This window comes from Cricetulus griseus, chromosome 3, assembly GCF_003668045.3.
Source record: "Cricetulus griseus strain 17A/GY chromosome 3, alternate assembly CriGri-PICRH-1.0, whole genome shotgun sequence".
NCBI classification, from domain to species: domain Eukaryota; kingdom Metazoa; phylum Chordata; class Mammalia; order Rodentia; family Cricetidae; genus Cricetulus; species Cricetulus griseus.
In genome coordinates this window covers 243,113,590-243,129,023 of record NC_048596.1, presented here as the reverse complement: position 1 = coordinate 243,129,023, position 15,434 = coordinate 243,113,590, and the positions used below count along the sequence as shown (strand labels likewise).

General features: G+C 39.5%; 1 protein-coding gene across 2 annotated transcripts in view; it reads right to left on the bottom strand.

Annotated features, from left to right (window-relative positions):
- Aoah (acyloxyacyl hydrolase) overlaps positions 1 to 15,434 on the bottom strand; it is a 198,801-nt gene that overhangs the window by 173,279 nt on the left and 10,088 nt on the right. For both annotated transcript variants that reach the window (XM_027409368.2, XM_035441505.1), the window contains exon 2: positions 223 to 318. In XM_027409368.2, the coding sequence (XP_027265169.1) occupies positions 223 to 318 (96 nt within the window). The remainder of the gene's footprint in view (positions 1 to 222; positions 319 to 15,434) is intronic.

Here is a 15,434-nt window from a genome sequence, read left to right as displayed (position 1 = left end):
GGCAGCTTTTGGTGGAAAGATTTATCGTAACAGTGATGTCTGCCATAATAGAGAATGTCATACACAAACTACTTTGTCTCTATAAACACCATTAGAATATGAAAAGGAAAGCATAACCAAATTCTGACCCCCCTGCCACCACCCCACCTCATCCCTCCACCCTCCACAAGCCAATCTCGTTCTTGGTGCCTCACAGAGCATCAGGGGCTCTTGCACATTTACCAGGCAGGTAGCTGCATAGTCTCTCCATCGCCACCTGGACTGAGGAGTTGTGTACTTCAGCCAGCTGCTCTATCACAGATACCACCACCACACAGCCTGCAGGGAGCAGAAGAGCATGTCAGCAGGTCACATGGAGCTGGAGGGTGTAGGGAAGGAAAGTAGAAAGATTAGGTCCTTTAGGACACCAACAGAGTCACAAAACTTCCCTTGCTTTTGTCCTTAAACATCTGAAACAAACCTAGACGCACTGGGATTTACAGTGTAATGAGAAGGCTGGGGGTTGGGGACTCAGAAAGCCAGGGGTTGTCAGAGTGGCTTCACCATTTGTGAGCTATGAGAGCTTGGGGGAAGTAATTAATCTGGCTTAAATCCCAGAGAGATTAAGAGGAAGAGATGATGCTTAAATGAGATAGGGCAAGGAAAGTTGTACATAATACATAGGTACTAGCTTCTCTAATCTCTACTTGCTCCTCAGCAGTAGGTGTCTTAGTTGTTGGTACATCATTCCTATCCCAGAAAATTGTGGCCTGTGACCTAAAGTCAGATTTATAATTTTGAAATAGTAGTAGAAATTTCCCAGAAGACCTGGGATCAAGTCCTGCCTGACTTTACAATCTTGGACTCAACATCTTCCCTTTTTAAGCTTTGGTTTCCTTATAAAGCAGGAAATAAGATGTTTTCTACAGTGCCACTATGACAATCAGCTCAATGATGATGTAACTGAGTGTAACTTTGGAATACAACACCCCATGAAACATTTCAGACTACATACAAAGCTCATAGTGAAAATTGTGAACCAAACAAGTCCAGAAGAGAACTTGAGCACATTAGGAATATATTCTTTCCCTTACTTTGGTATAGGATAAGTATTACTCCTCAAGGTGGCTAGGCTCACATTTCTTGAAGGTTCTGTTACTTGCCTCAATCTACTGAGCTGCTGGAAGGGCACAAACATTCTTTTCCCATAAGGAAGAGACTCCTTCATAGAAAATTATTGTCTTGGCCCAAGATCTGTAAGTGTGGAAGAACTTGCTAGACTTCATTCTCTTAGAAAAGTGGGCACTTGTTAGAAGATTTGCAGTGCAGAGCTTCATATGAAGAAGTTAACTAGAAGTGAGACCGAGAAAATCAGCAAGTGGGGCCCCCAATTTACATACTAGTGTCACTATAGCCAAAGCCTCTGGAAGAAGGTGAGCAATGCCATTTGGCATTTCTATACAAAAAGAAAGAAAACCTTCTACAAAACGAGACGGTATCATGAAGAATTGAGAGACACCCACCTCTCTAGATTCTGAAGTAACTGATAGCTCTTTGCTTACAATTGCTCTGTCTCCTCTGACTGGGGAGGTGGTCCTCACTAGACTTGACTACTGAGGCCTGTGCAACTACCATATTCCTGGCCTGACAGAACCTACTTGCTGGTATGTTTAGTAACATCAATCATCAAGACTGACTGACTGTATTTTTTAACAAATTCACAGCCCTGTAGGGTTTAGTAGCTGATGCCAATTAATATCCTATGGCCTAAAAGCATTTTCATGTGTATTTGCTTTGTTTTAAAAATATAAATGCAATTCAATCTCATTTTAGAAAACAGTGAAGACATGAAACAGGATAGCAAGATAATAAGTCACTCAACTTACCTGGTATGACCAACTGCACTTCTTTTCTTTATATCAAGCATATTTTAAAAATTATAAAATTCAAATGGAAAATGACAAGCAGTTTTACTGCAGTGTTGTAAGAGGCTGCAGTGCAGTTGAAAAGGGAAAGGCTTTGAATAAAACAAAACCCAAGGTTCAATTACTGAATCAGACAGGCATGGTATGTACTCATACTCATATGTGGATTTTAGACATAGAGTAAAGGATTGCCAGCCTGCAGCCCAGGCTGCTGGAGAGGCTGGTAAACAAGGAGGACCTTAAGAGAGACATACATGGTCCCCTGGAGAGGGGGAAAGGGACAAGATCTGAGAAAATTGGGAGCATGTGGGGAGGGGGGAAGGAACTAGGAGAATGAGACGGGAAGAAGAGGAGGGTTGAGGAAGACATGATGGGACAGGGAGGTTGAGTTGGGGGAAGAATAGAAGAGAGCAAGATAAGAGATAATATAATAGAGGGAGACATTATAAGTTCAAAGAGAAATCAGACACTAGGAGGAAATGTCTGGAGAGCTACAAAGATGACACCAACCAACAATCTAAGCAACAGAGGAGAGGCTACCTTAAATGCCCTCTCCTGATAATGAGATTGATGACTAATTCACATGCCATCGCATAGCCCTCATCCAGCAGCTGGTGGAAGTAGAAGCAGACACCCACAGCTAATCCTTGAACTGATCTGAAATCCAGATGCAGAGGAGGACGACTGATGAGCAAAGGGGTCCAGACCCCTTGAATGTGGGTGTCAGTGAGGAGATCTTGGAAATCTATGGAGCCTCTTGTAGTGGATCAGTATTTATAGCTACCATAGGAATGGACTTAAGAAGCCCATCCCACATGGAGGGATACTCCCTGAGCCTAGACACAAGGGGGTTGGCCTAGGTCCTATCCCAAAGAATATGAAAGACTTTGAAGACCCCCCTATGGAAGGCCTCACCCTTCCTGGGAAGCAGAAAGGGTATGGGATGGGTAGGGCATTAGTTGGGGGAGCAGGGGAGGAGGGAGGGGAGATGGACCTGGGATTGACATGTAAAATAATTTTCTTGCTAAAAAATAAAAAAGGAAATGGTAGCCATGAATAGAAGATCAGATGTTCAGGAAAATAAAGAAATTAATATGAGGAACAAAATTCTAAATGGAGGCCAAAGCAGACCCATGAAATGGGCGTGGGACGTGAGGCATGAACATAGCAGCTGAGACACTTGGTGACCCTGAAGCCTGTGGACACTTTTTCACAGTGAGAGCTCAAGCCTGCAGTGCAGGTTTAATTGGCCTTGTCATTAAAATGAGCAAAAACAACCTCTCTAGAGTATCCGAACAAAAATTTGAGTTCAAGGACGTTGGGGAATGCTCTACACATATTATAACAGCGATGAGGGAGATTCTGAAAGGAACACCAAGGCAGATTTCGCCATCTGTACATCAGAAGGTAGAAGCTAACTGCTAAAGATACTGGAGAAATGTCCCCATGGAAACCCTGTGACCTCAATAATTCTCTTGGCAACTGCTCAGGACAGTGGGAAAATCCTCAAATGGGAAGGATTCAGAACTGTGGTGCCCACTCACCCTTCCAGATGCAAATTATTTAAAGCCGCATCTTGGCATGACAGAATGGGTCAAATAATGTCAGAGTTCTGGTGTAGGGACAGAGAGAGTGAACAATGAAGCCAATGAGGTCTGCTGAGTACCTGGTCAACTGCAGGTACCATGCAAGCGGTAGAAAGAGAGATGACCGAAGGCAGATGAGGACTCTGATAGTTAACAGGTTTGAGAGATGAATAGATGACAGAGGTGACAGCTGATAGATTTAATAGGTTGGTGACAGATGAATGTTTGGTGATAGATGATAATTTTTGAAATGTATTTTAATTCTTTGGGAATCTCACACATGTATACAATGTATTTTGATTATAAAAAAACCCCAAATACTGAATCGGTCATTGGCAACTGCTGTGACTTTGAATGGACTGTCAACCACCTGAAACTTCATTCTTGAGTTTAGAGTAGACTCCTCATTCCTTAAGAGTGGAGTGGGTCTCCCTCTGTCTTTGAATGATGTACCTTTGAATGATTAACAAAATAGGGACAAGGATTGTTTACTGCCTTGATGTGAGCCTATTCAGGAGCTTGTCAGGAACATTTGGTCACCAGTTGCTGGGGGTTCTACTGAGGATGGGCTCATGGCTACTTCTACAGCTGCTTCTTAGCTCTACTATCTTATTGGTCTATTTCAGTCCCCACTTCTGGACAACAGGTAGCTAGCTTCCTTTGAGCCAAATAGCAGATTCTATTGGAAACATGCATAACATGCAGCTCCAAATTAAACCAGCATTCAGTGAAGTACAGCCTAGGAGACAGCTTTGAATCTCTTCCTGTGGCAGCTCATCAGGGAGCTACACCGATTGATGCCCCGGTTGACTCAAAGTGGGGTGACATTAGGAGGCTTGGTACTGTCACCAAGCAGAGATTCCATTAGGAATTGCATTCAGTACCTAGCCTTTTGCTATTATGATTCCGGATACCTTAAATATAAAGAAATTCCATTATTACTTCACATATAATTTGCTGAGGTTTTCATGAAAAAAAAAACATTTTAAGTATGAATCCTTCAGCAGATGCAAAGGAACATGGGTGATTTTCATGACAGGTGGACACGGAGTACGTAAAGTTAGTTCTGGACCCACTGTGAGAGTAGGATAATATTTATGAAAGGAATAAGGCTAAAATCTGTCTTGACAGGATTTTCTTGTTAAAAATAAGATAATAGGAGAGCATAAAAACATTTGTGAGTTGTCATGTTACCTTGGTTTCCCTTAAGACACCACCATTCTTTGAGATATTGAACATTAAGAGGGATGAGAAATTAGCATGTTAGTCTCCTCCAATAAATCTATATCATGAGGTAAGCTCATTTTACTCCCACCTCTTACTCAAAAGGCTCTGGTTTTAAAAGCTGTTTTCCCCTTGGTGGGAGTGTGAACTTGTAAGACCACTCTGGAAATCAGTATGGCGGTTGCTCAGAAAAATGGGAATCAATCTACCTCAAGATCCAGCCATTCCTCTCTTGAGTATATACCCAAATAGTGCATGTTCATACAACAAGGACATATGTTCAACCACATTCATAGCAGCATTGTTTGTAATAGCCAGAACCTGGAAGCAACCTATATGCCCCTCAACTGAAGAATGGATAGAGAAAATGTGGTACATTTATACAATGGAGTACTACTCAGCAGAAAAAAGCAATGGAATCTTGAAATTCTCAGGCAAATGGATGGAACTAGAAGAAACCATCCTGAGTGAGGTAACCCAGTCACAAAAAGACAAACATGGTATGTACTCACTCATATATGAATTTTAGACATAGAGCAAAGGATTACCAGCCTATAATCCTCTTCACCAAAGAAACTAGGAAACATGAAGGACTCTAAGGAATAAATAGACCCCAGGAATGGGAAGTGGCATGAACTCCTGAGCTAATTGGGAGCATGAGGGTAGGGGAGAGGGTGCCACAATAAGAGCACAAGAAGAGGAGTAGAGGAGAGGAAATGGAGTAGCAGAGATATTGAGTAGGGGGAAGAATAGAGGAGAGAGAGCAGGATGAGAGATACCATATTAGAGAGAGCCACTATAGGTCTGAGAAGAGATCTGGAACTAGGGAGATCTCCAGAGACCTACAAGGATGACATGATCTGACAATCCAGGCAACGGAGGAGAGGATAACCTAAAAGCCCTTCCCCTAAAATGAGATTGATGACTACTCTTTATGCCATCCTAGAGCCCTCATCCAGTGGCTGATGGAAGCAGAGACAGACATCCACAGAAATATACTGAGCTGAAATCTGGAACCTAGTTGAAGAGAGGGAGGAATGAAGATCGAAGGGGTCTGTACCAGGTTGGAGAAACCCACAGAAACAGTTGGCCTGAACAAGGGAGAGCACATCAACCCCAGATGCTATCTGGGAGACCAGTACAAGACTGATCCAGCCCCCTGAACATGGATGCCAATAAGGAGGCCTCTGCACTCCAGGGAGCCTCTGGACGTGGATTAGCAGTTTTCCCTGGTGTAAGAAGGGACTTTGAGAGCCCATTCCACGTGAAGGGTTACACTCTGGCCCTGGACACATGGGGAAGGGCCCAGGCCCAGCACAGGAAGATTTGGTGGACTTTGCAGAGCCCCTGTTGAGGGCCCTACCCTGCCTGGGGAGTGGTGGGTGGATGGGGTGGGGGGTAGGTTGGGAGTGGAGAGGAGGGATGGGGGGAGGGGAGGGAGAAGGAGAAGGGACTTACATGTGAAACAAGCCTGTTCCCTAACTTGAATTAATAAAAAAAAAAAAACTGTTTTCCCTCTCCTCCCCTGATGATGGTCACCTTCAAGCCATTCAAAACCTTCTGCAGAATCCTTTTGAAACTTTATCTTCTCTATTCATCAACATCCATATCACTCTCTCCTCCCTTGACTCAAAACTCCATACAGAAATCTCCCTTATCTGTGACAGATGCACTCTAGAACTTAAGTACCAAAATCTGCAGATGCTTAAGACCCTCAACCTATATACACCCTCGTAGATTGTCTAAGTCACCTCTTGGTAACTTAATATATCTCATATGATATGGATAGTTTGCAAATAGTTGTTTGTATTGCTCAGAGAATAATGAAAAGAAAGATGAATCTGTACATGTTCAAGACAGATAATTCCAACACATTTTGATCAGAGATTGGTTGACTACATAGATCTATGAGCCATGGACAAAAATGACCCATTCTACTGGTACTGTACTCCCTTTGACTGGCACTAGATACTGCTCTGACATCAACTTCCTGGAGAGTAGAGTCGGTTACATTTTTTTTTCCACTCTAGGGACAGAATCATACAAGAGCACCACATGTTTACTAAGAGAGTGGGTGGAGAAAACAATCTTAGGAAACACCATCTGTACCTGCAGAGAGAGGGACTGCCTCTCTAAGAAGATATAAATCAGAAACCTATGTCAAGGGTCAAGGTATTGGTGGCTAGAGAAACTAGCTCACTAGTCACCTCTCCAGGTATTGGGCAGGCATGGGAGAGGAGATGACAAAATCTGCAAATAGTTTATCTTGTGACATTGGCTTTAACAAAGGAAGTATGCATTCAACCAGAGAAAATTTTCTCTAGGCAAGGAAATGAGCTTGATGGGACCCCATATAAACAGCATAATCACTAGTAGTGTTATCCTTTTCTACAGGGCATTCCTAATATATTTCCCAAATTCCTGACAACTTGATGCTATTAGCATCTGAAGGACTAGTGAGAGGAGATTTTGCAGAGCCCATGCAGAGCCAAAGGGAGGAAAAACATTCTCAGAAGAGAAAGTAGACCCACTGCCTGAAAGAGCATGGCAGACTTCTTCACATTCTCACAATTTTATTAGTGGCAAGGTTTCTTTTTCCTTCCTACTTAAAAATCATAGCTTGTTATAAATTAATAGATTAATAGACAGGCTAGGATACAAGGTGTGAAAACCGAAAGTTCATTCAGATCAGCAGGAATGTTGGGGGAACATGGGATGTAAAGGGGTGCTTCTTAGAATTTGATTTTGAGAATGTCCATTCCAGAGGACCCATGGATTGGGATTTCTCTTTCTTGAGAAATCCACTCCAATACATATTTGCATTTGTTTTAAACCATGGCTTAAAAGGATGCATACAAAGTGCCCTGGGTGCTGTGGAGACCTGCCTGTTTCTTTGTAGCATAGGTACAGGCTTTCCTTTTGACTTTGATGCACAAAAATTCCATCAAAGACTCCTGATGGTTGCACTCCCTTAGCACTGCTGGCTAAAATTGGAAAATCATTAGATAGATAAAAAGGAGCCAGGCCCCAAGGGTTGGGGGAGAAAAGATACAAAATGAGAAAAGCTAGTTGTCTCTGAAGACCAGGTGAACCCTCCCACTCTCATCACTTTGCCCGGTGAAAAGTTATGATCAAAAGGACCCCACAGATGTGCAGGTAATGGGGTTTCAAACACTGAACATCCTGGCTAGGAACAACTTTGATATAGGGGCCCATCCTCACCTCCCTCCAGTAGGCTGAACTCCTTTGCAATTGAATTGTTAATTCGTGGTCTGCAGTGAAATGTGTATTATATTCTTGAGTAGCAATAATCGAGGGAGCCTCTACAGTCTAATAAGAGCTTTCCCGCTTTGACAAGCTAACAATTGTTTTCCTGGGAGAGACATGTGTGCTGAGTAATGCCTCCCATTCCAGATTACTTTCTGGCCTCTAATAAAAGGTTGAAGTGTGTTTGTCTAACCTGGTGTTGAATTCATAAATGAGGATGGGGAGAGCTATGCATTATACTCAGTGGTCTAAGACCTCATCTATGGAAAATACATTCTTATCTGGAGTCTGAAAAGAGTGAGTACAATAGAAGCAGACACCCCTGCTCTAGTGAGGAGAGAAGCAATGGGCCTGAGTATACCTACCTGCCACAGGGATCCATTTCTGGCCAGGCACCCTAGGTAGACTGCGCACTGTGGCCTGAAATCCTGCCTGCATGGTACATTAAAAATGCTGACCAGGTCAACATTGCTATTTCTCATGAGGGGTGGAACTTACTTCACAGCCCTTTATGTCTGTCCTTGTGACTTGCTTTGGAAAATAGAATGACTGTTCAGGAAGTCACAGTGTCTCCGGGTGTAACCCATGCCTTTGTGGCTTTCAGTGACATTGGACCTCTTTTACGTTGCAGCCAAGAATGTGAGTTAACCTGCTCGAGGACCTGCCAATGACCAGTTTTATGAATGAGGCCATTCTGGATCATCCATTCTTACCATTTCCCCATCTACCCACTGTGTCCAACTGCTCAGGTGGGCCCAGGGTATTTCAGCGCAGTCATTCAATAGGATCCGGCCCACAGAATCCTGAGCAAGCAAATGATCGCTGTGTGAGTGGGGGTGTTTGTAACAGAGTTGCAGGGCTAGAGTGGTACGACTAATAACATGAATGTGGTACCTGCAGCAGGAACATAGTTAACAGCTGCTACTGCCCTCCCACCTGCTGAGTAGCCACAGGGGACAGTTAGACAGACAGACATAGTTTGAGACCAAAGCTCAGAATTTTATCTGTGAAAAATGTGTGGCATTACCATTGTTTTACTTTCCTGGGGCTGACTTTACTTTGTTGCAGGTATCTACTATTTTCTACAATTTGGGTAGATGCTAAGGTCTGTGTTCTAACCTGTCACTTGGATATTGCTTTTGATGAGAAAATACTCAGCAAGTTCCAGACTGTCAACTGTGCCAAGAACATTGGCAACAAGCAAGCCCCATACCATAATACTGATGGAAACAGGAACCTGGGGACAAGCAGAGGCCAAGTGAAGCAATGAGAAGAAATTAGGCTGTGTTGAGAGACATAGGGTAATGTTGTACCTAAGTTATCAATATATTAAAAGTGAGCTATGGGGCTAGAGAGATACCTCAGTGGTTAAGAGCAATAGCATCCTCTTCCAGAGGACCCAGGTTCAATTCCCAGCACCCAGCTGGTAGCTGTCTGTAATCCCAGTTCCAAGGGATCTGACACCCTCATCAAGACACACATGCAGGCAAAACACCAATGCACAGGAAATATATATATATATATATATATATATACATATTTATGTATATATGGTGAGTCATAAAGAAATGGTTAAGATACTCTACAGCATCAACCTCCTCTCCACACCACCAACCCCTTACTTATGGAACACATACTTTCTAGCACCTGCAGGATGTGCTCAGAGGCTTGAGATCTGGTGAATGGGAGAAGTTTATTCATTTATGTTTAGAAAATAACATTCTGTTAACTTTGTGACAGCCACTGGATTTGACATTGGGCTAAAATATAGCACGAACGATGTATTCCTGCCTCTTCTGTGAAATTACATTTATTGGAATTATTTCCATGTTAATATTTTATGGAACTCACTTGTGGAGCCATCTGGCCTTTGAGATTTTCTGTGTGTGGTTGACAACTCATCTAAATGCATGCTCTTCCGAGAGGCCAGTAGAATGTTTTAAAGCCTGGGGCTGAGAAAGAGGAGTGTGGCCCCAGGTGAGAATTCAGAGGCTGGGAGAAAGAGGAGTGAGAGGGTTAGGCAGGGGAACAAAACAACTTCAGTCCTAGGGACTACATTTTATTGGGTATCAAAAAATTACTTGTGCAGATGCCAATTTAATTAGTTGCAAAGTGTGTGTTTGGGACAGATTGTAAATATGACTGTAGAACTGTGAAGCTAATCTCTCATGTGGATATAAATAAACATGAACACCAGTGATGTGCTTATGCACATTCACTTAAAATATACAACCAAGCTCTCCTTTTAACAACGTGTTAATTCTTTACCTCAATTTTTTCAATGACAGCTCTATTTCATTCAGTTCTTCTTCCACCATGTTTTATCTCAATGTGATATATTTTAATAGTAAAACCTTTATTGATCACATTATTGAAACTTTCATATTAAAAGTTTTGTAAAAGTTTAAATAAAAATTAAATTTTTAATAAGTATGACTCTATTAAAATTCTTCTAGCTGGTGTTTATTTAGTAATAAAACTAACATATAAACAAAGGCATTCCCAATATAAGAGAAATTATTGAATAATAAGGCAAATTTTTTTATAATTGTCTATCTTAATGAAGTGGTTAGATCTCCTAAATGAATACTGATCTCTGTTAATAAATATTATATATCTATGTAGAGACAAAATTCATCATAAGTTTTGTTGCTGTGTTTTTGTCTTTACAAATGCAAGTACTGAGAAAAATATCTACATTAATTGATGGGAATAGTAATATTTTCCATACAGAAACATCATTCAGTTCTTTGAACATCCTCTCAGTTAAATACCAAAAATCAAGAATGATCTGTCATCAAAAATTATCTGAAATAATCTATAACCTGACAACTTTATTGTCTCCTCTAGTTTTTCTGAAAGAACTAAAAATCAACTGACTTGATAAACTGTATTGTTAATGAATGTAGTCTTTCACTTTTTTGGTTTTTGATAACTATACCTTTAAATTAACCAACATTTACCTTTTAATTATATTTACTATTATTTTGTTTATGCCTGTTAAATATAAAAATCTTAGCAAAGTGAAAAGTGCTATTTTCCAATAATTTTTGTATACACGACTTTAACAAATGTTTTTCCATTTGTGACATGGGGATGGTGAGGGTGGAAATCTTACCCTGATCTTGGAAGGAAACCATAGTTAAGTTTACACTGAACTGTAGGATTCTCAAAGGTGCCCTTTATCAAGTTGGGGAAATCAATTTCTTTCCTTTCATAATTTGTTGAGATCTCTTAACAGATATTGTGAAATAGTTTACTTTTCTGCTGGACTGACAATGTAATTATACCCTTTATTTTGCTAATTTGGTGTGTTCCAACAACATTCAGACCATAAGTCAGCCAGGAATTTCTAGCAAAGACACCATTTGGCCATATGGTACCATTCCTATATATTGCAAGTAATTTAAGAGATATTTTTAAAATCTATATTTACATAATAATGTTCTGTTAACTTCTTTCTTGTGGCATCTATCTGGATTTAGCATTAGGGAAAATATAACACAAACTGGGATATAGTTCTTCCTCTTATTTTATGAAAGGAATTACATTTCATTGAAATTATTTCCTGCTTATTTTATGGGATTCACTAGTGGAAGTTAACTTTGAAGTTTCATGCACTTGACTGACATCCCCTAAATGATGCCCTTCTTGAAATTTGATCATATGCCTTATTTGGAAATGGGGTATTACTGTTGCAATTAGTGGAGATGAGGTCATGCTGGAATAGAGCAAGCCCATAATCAAGATAGCAAGTGTTCTCACAAGAAGAGGTAACCACACATATAGAAGAGAAGGCCACATGACTATGAATGCAGAAGTTACACAGCTGTAAGACGAAGAATGGGATGACATGTTACAACCCCAGAAGCCAGAGGACAAGTACAGAAGACCCCCCCCAACCTCCAGACCTGTGAGAGAATCCATTTCCATAGCTATAGCACAGATAATTGTGGTTGTTTTGTTTTGTTTGCAGTCCAAGAGCACTAACACAACTTCTAATTAATTTAATTTCATGATTTCATATAATTCCATTCAGGCCTTTTATTTCTTCTTGTCGCTTTTCAGTATTCCAGTCTTCTTTAAAAATTTCTCATCTTAATTCTTGACTTTCATAACACAAAATTGTTCATAATATTCTGTTATAATAATTTTAATTTCTTAAGAGGCTTATAGTGATATTTTCTGTTAAGCTTTTTAAAATTATGTTTACCCATTTTCAATGGTAAGTTTCCTTAGGAGTTCATTGATTTTGTTTAGCTTCTCCAAGAACAGTATCTGGTTTTCAGTAGTGCACTTGTTTTTATTTTATTAATTTTTATTCTGATGTTTATTTTCTTTCTTCTACTTAGTTTGTGTTTGGAATGTTGTTCTCTTGATTCTTGAGGTAGAATACAGGTTATCGACTTTAGATTTTTCTTCTAAAGAATGTTATACATTTTTCTTTAAATATGATTTAGCTGAACTCATACATATGCAAATAGTAATATATGCAAATAAAAATCAATATATTTATATATAAGCTAGACTTCTCCCAACATGTTTTGGAAAGAAAATGTATTACTTTGCTTTCACATTTTCTCATTCTTGAATTTTAACTTGATAGATAACTATGATTTCAAACTTTTAAAATAAATTTATGTTTATTTTACTGAATAACCTGTGCTTTAATCATGGAAATGTCCAAAACAATACCATTTGAAATAGTCTCAAAACTGTATTTCAGAATAAATCTAACCAAGGGAGTACAATGGAAATTTTTAAGCCATTGAAAAAAGAAAGTGAAAAGATGGAAAAACCTCCCATACTCATGGATTTGTAGGACAAAATTGAAAATGGCCATCCTACCAAAACCAATCTACAGATTCAATGAATCCTCTTCAAAATTCCAATGTAGGTCTTCACAGAAATTGAAAACATTATCTTAATATAGAAATAGAAAATATCTAGGACAATCAAAGCAATCTTGAACAATACAACAAACAACTATAGGAGGTATCACCATTTCAGATTTCAAGTTATGCTAGAATTATAGAGATAAAACCTTCATGGTACTGGTATAAAAAGAGACACATTGGTCAATCAAATAGATTTGAGGATGCATGTATAAGCCCACATAATATAGTCACATCATTTTTGATGGAGGCCAACAATACCCATTGGAGAAAAGAGAACATCCTCAAATACACAGTGTTGGTCAAACTAGATGGCTACATGTAAAATGAAACTAGATCCTCATTTCTCATCCCTCATAAAAACTCAGCTCCAAATAAATCAAGGACCTCAACATAAGACCTGATGCTATGAATCTGACAGAGAAGAAAGTAGTTAATAATCTTCTACTCAAGGCACAGGAAAGGAGTTTCTGAATAGCGTCTGATAGCACAAGCTTTAATAACAACTAAAAATGGAACTACAAAGCTACTGTTCATCAAAGGAAACTATTGCTTCAGTGGAGAGGTGGCCTATGGAATGGGAAAATCTTTAATATCGCTCTCTCCCCATCATATATATATATATATATATATATATATATATATATATATGATGGGGGGGGAGAGGGAGTGAGAGAGAGGTTTTGAATCTAGGCTATACAAAACAAAAAAACCCCAAAAAACTAAAGATAAACAAACAAGCCATTTAAAAACCCAGGAATTGAACTTAACAGAGTTCTCAAAAGATGAAATACAAATTTCTGAAAAGCATTTTTGAAAATGTTCTACATCTCTACCTATCAGGGGAATAAAAATTAAAACTACTTTGAGATTTCATCTTTCTCCAGTCAGAATGCTAATAACAAAAACCAAATGATAGCAAATACCAGCATGGATGTGGGGAAAGGGGAACACTTACACACTCTGAGTACAAGTGAAAACCGGCACACCACGATGGTAACCAGTGTGGAGGTTTCTCAATAAGCTAGAAATCTATCTACCCCAAGAATCACCTGTACCACTCTTAAACATTACTCACAGGACTCCAAATTCTACACTAGAGATACCTGCTCATCCTGCTCATTGCTGCTTCACTCACAATAGCCAGGAAATTGAAGCATGAATATGTTGTGTATTTTCACAATGCAGTATCCCTCATCTTTTAATAAAAAATATAATGCCTCTAGTATACAGAACCTAGTTAGATTTTGCTTTTGAGAGAACAACCTAGTTCTGGATTATCTTGAGTTTTGAATGGCATGTGTGGTCCCTACAGAGAATACTACTCTGAAATATCTAGCTGCCTGTATTGCTCACATGTGTTCTGTTCAGTCTTCTATTTTTGCTGCTGCTGTTGCTTGTGGTGGTTTGTGTGTGTGTGTGTGTGTGTGTGTGTGTGTGTGTGTGTGTGTGTGTGTGTGTGTGTGGTGAACAATGTCTTTTAGTACTACTTTCTCCCTGATGACTTTTTTAGTAGTGTTTTACTCAAATGTTTCCATTCCCAGTGGTTCCTGAATTATAATATGCAGCTCCAATCTATCAAAATTTATATCATGCTAATAGAAATTTAACTAGCACAAAAGTTTGCTGCTTTCCTTCTGTGTTCTTCCATTTCTTCCCATCTCTTTTGTGCTAATTGTCTCATGTTGTAGATCAAACAATACAGTGCTTTAATTACCATTTTAAACCTTGCCACTCGACATATTTAGAAAAGTATTTGTATGTACGAATATATGTACCATAACCTGAGATTTCTATCTCTTCCTATGACTATAAGTTACCCTGTATTGTGTTTTCTTTCTGTTTAAAGGACTTCTCCTTTATTCCTTTTTAATTGTAATGTGTACATGTGTGTGCACATGTGTATATGAACATGTAGATATGGCGTGTATGTGTGTATGAGTGTTTTCATGTATGTGAACAAATGTATGTATGAAGATGAACATGCATGTAGAGCCAGAGGTTGACTTCTGGTGTCTATTTTGATGATTCTCCACCTTGTAAATTGAGGTAGGGTCTCTCACATGAACCTAAACGTCAAGGATTTGGCTAGTATGTGTAATCAGTTTGTTCTGGGGATCCCTTGTCTCTGCTTTCCAAGTAGAGATTAGAGGCAGACTACCACACTTTCCTAGTATTTACATGGCTGGTAGGGACTGAATTATGGGCCTGCCACTTGTGCAACAAGAGCTTTACTCAGTGAGCTATTTTTCCAGCCTTTATATCACTTATTTTTAAAAGTTATTTTATTTTATGTGTATGCATGTTATGCCTGCATGTATATATGTGCACTGTGTGCATGCTTGGTGTCAACACAGTTGTGAGCCACTATGTTTGTGTTGGAAATTGAACTTGGGCCCTCTGCAAGATCAGTGAGTGCTCTTAACTACGGAGTCATTATTCCAGCTCCTATATGACAAATTTACTAGCAATGCTTCTCAGTTTTATTCATCAGGAAATATGTTTATATTTTATGTTCATTTTAAGTTATACTTTAATATGGCATAGAATTCTGGGTT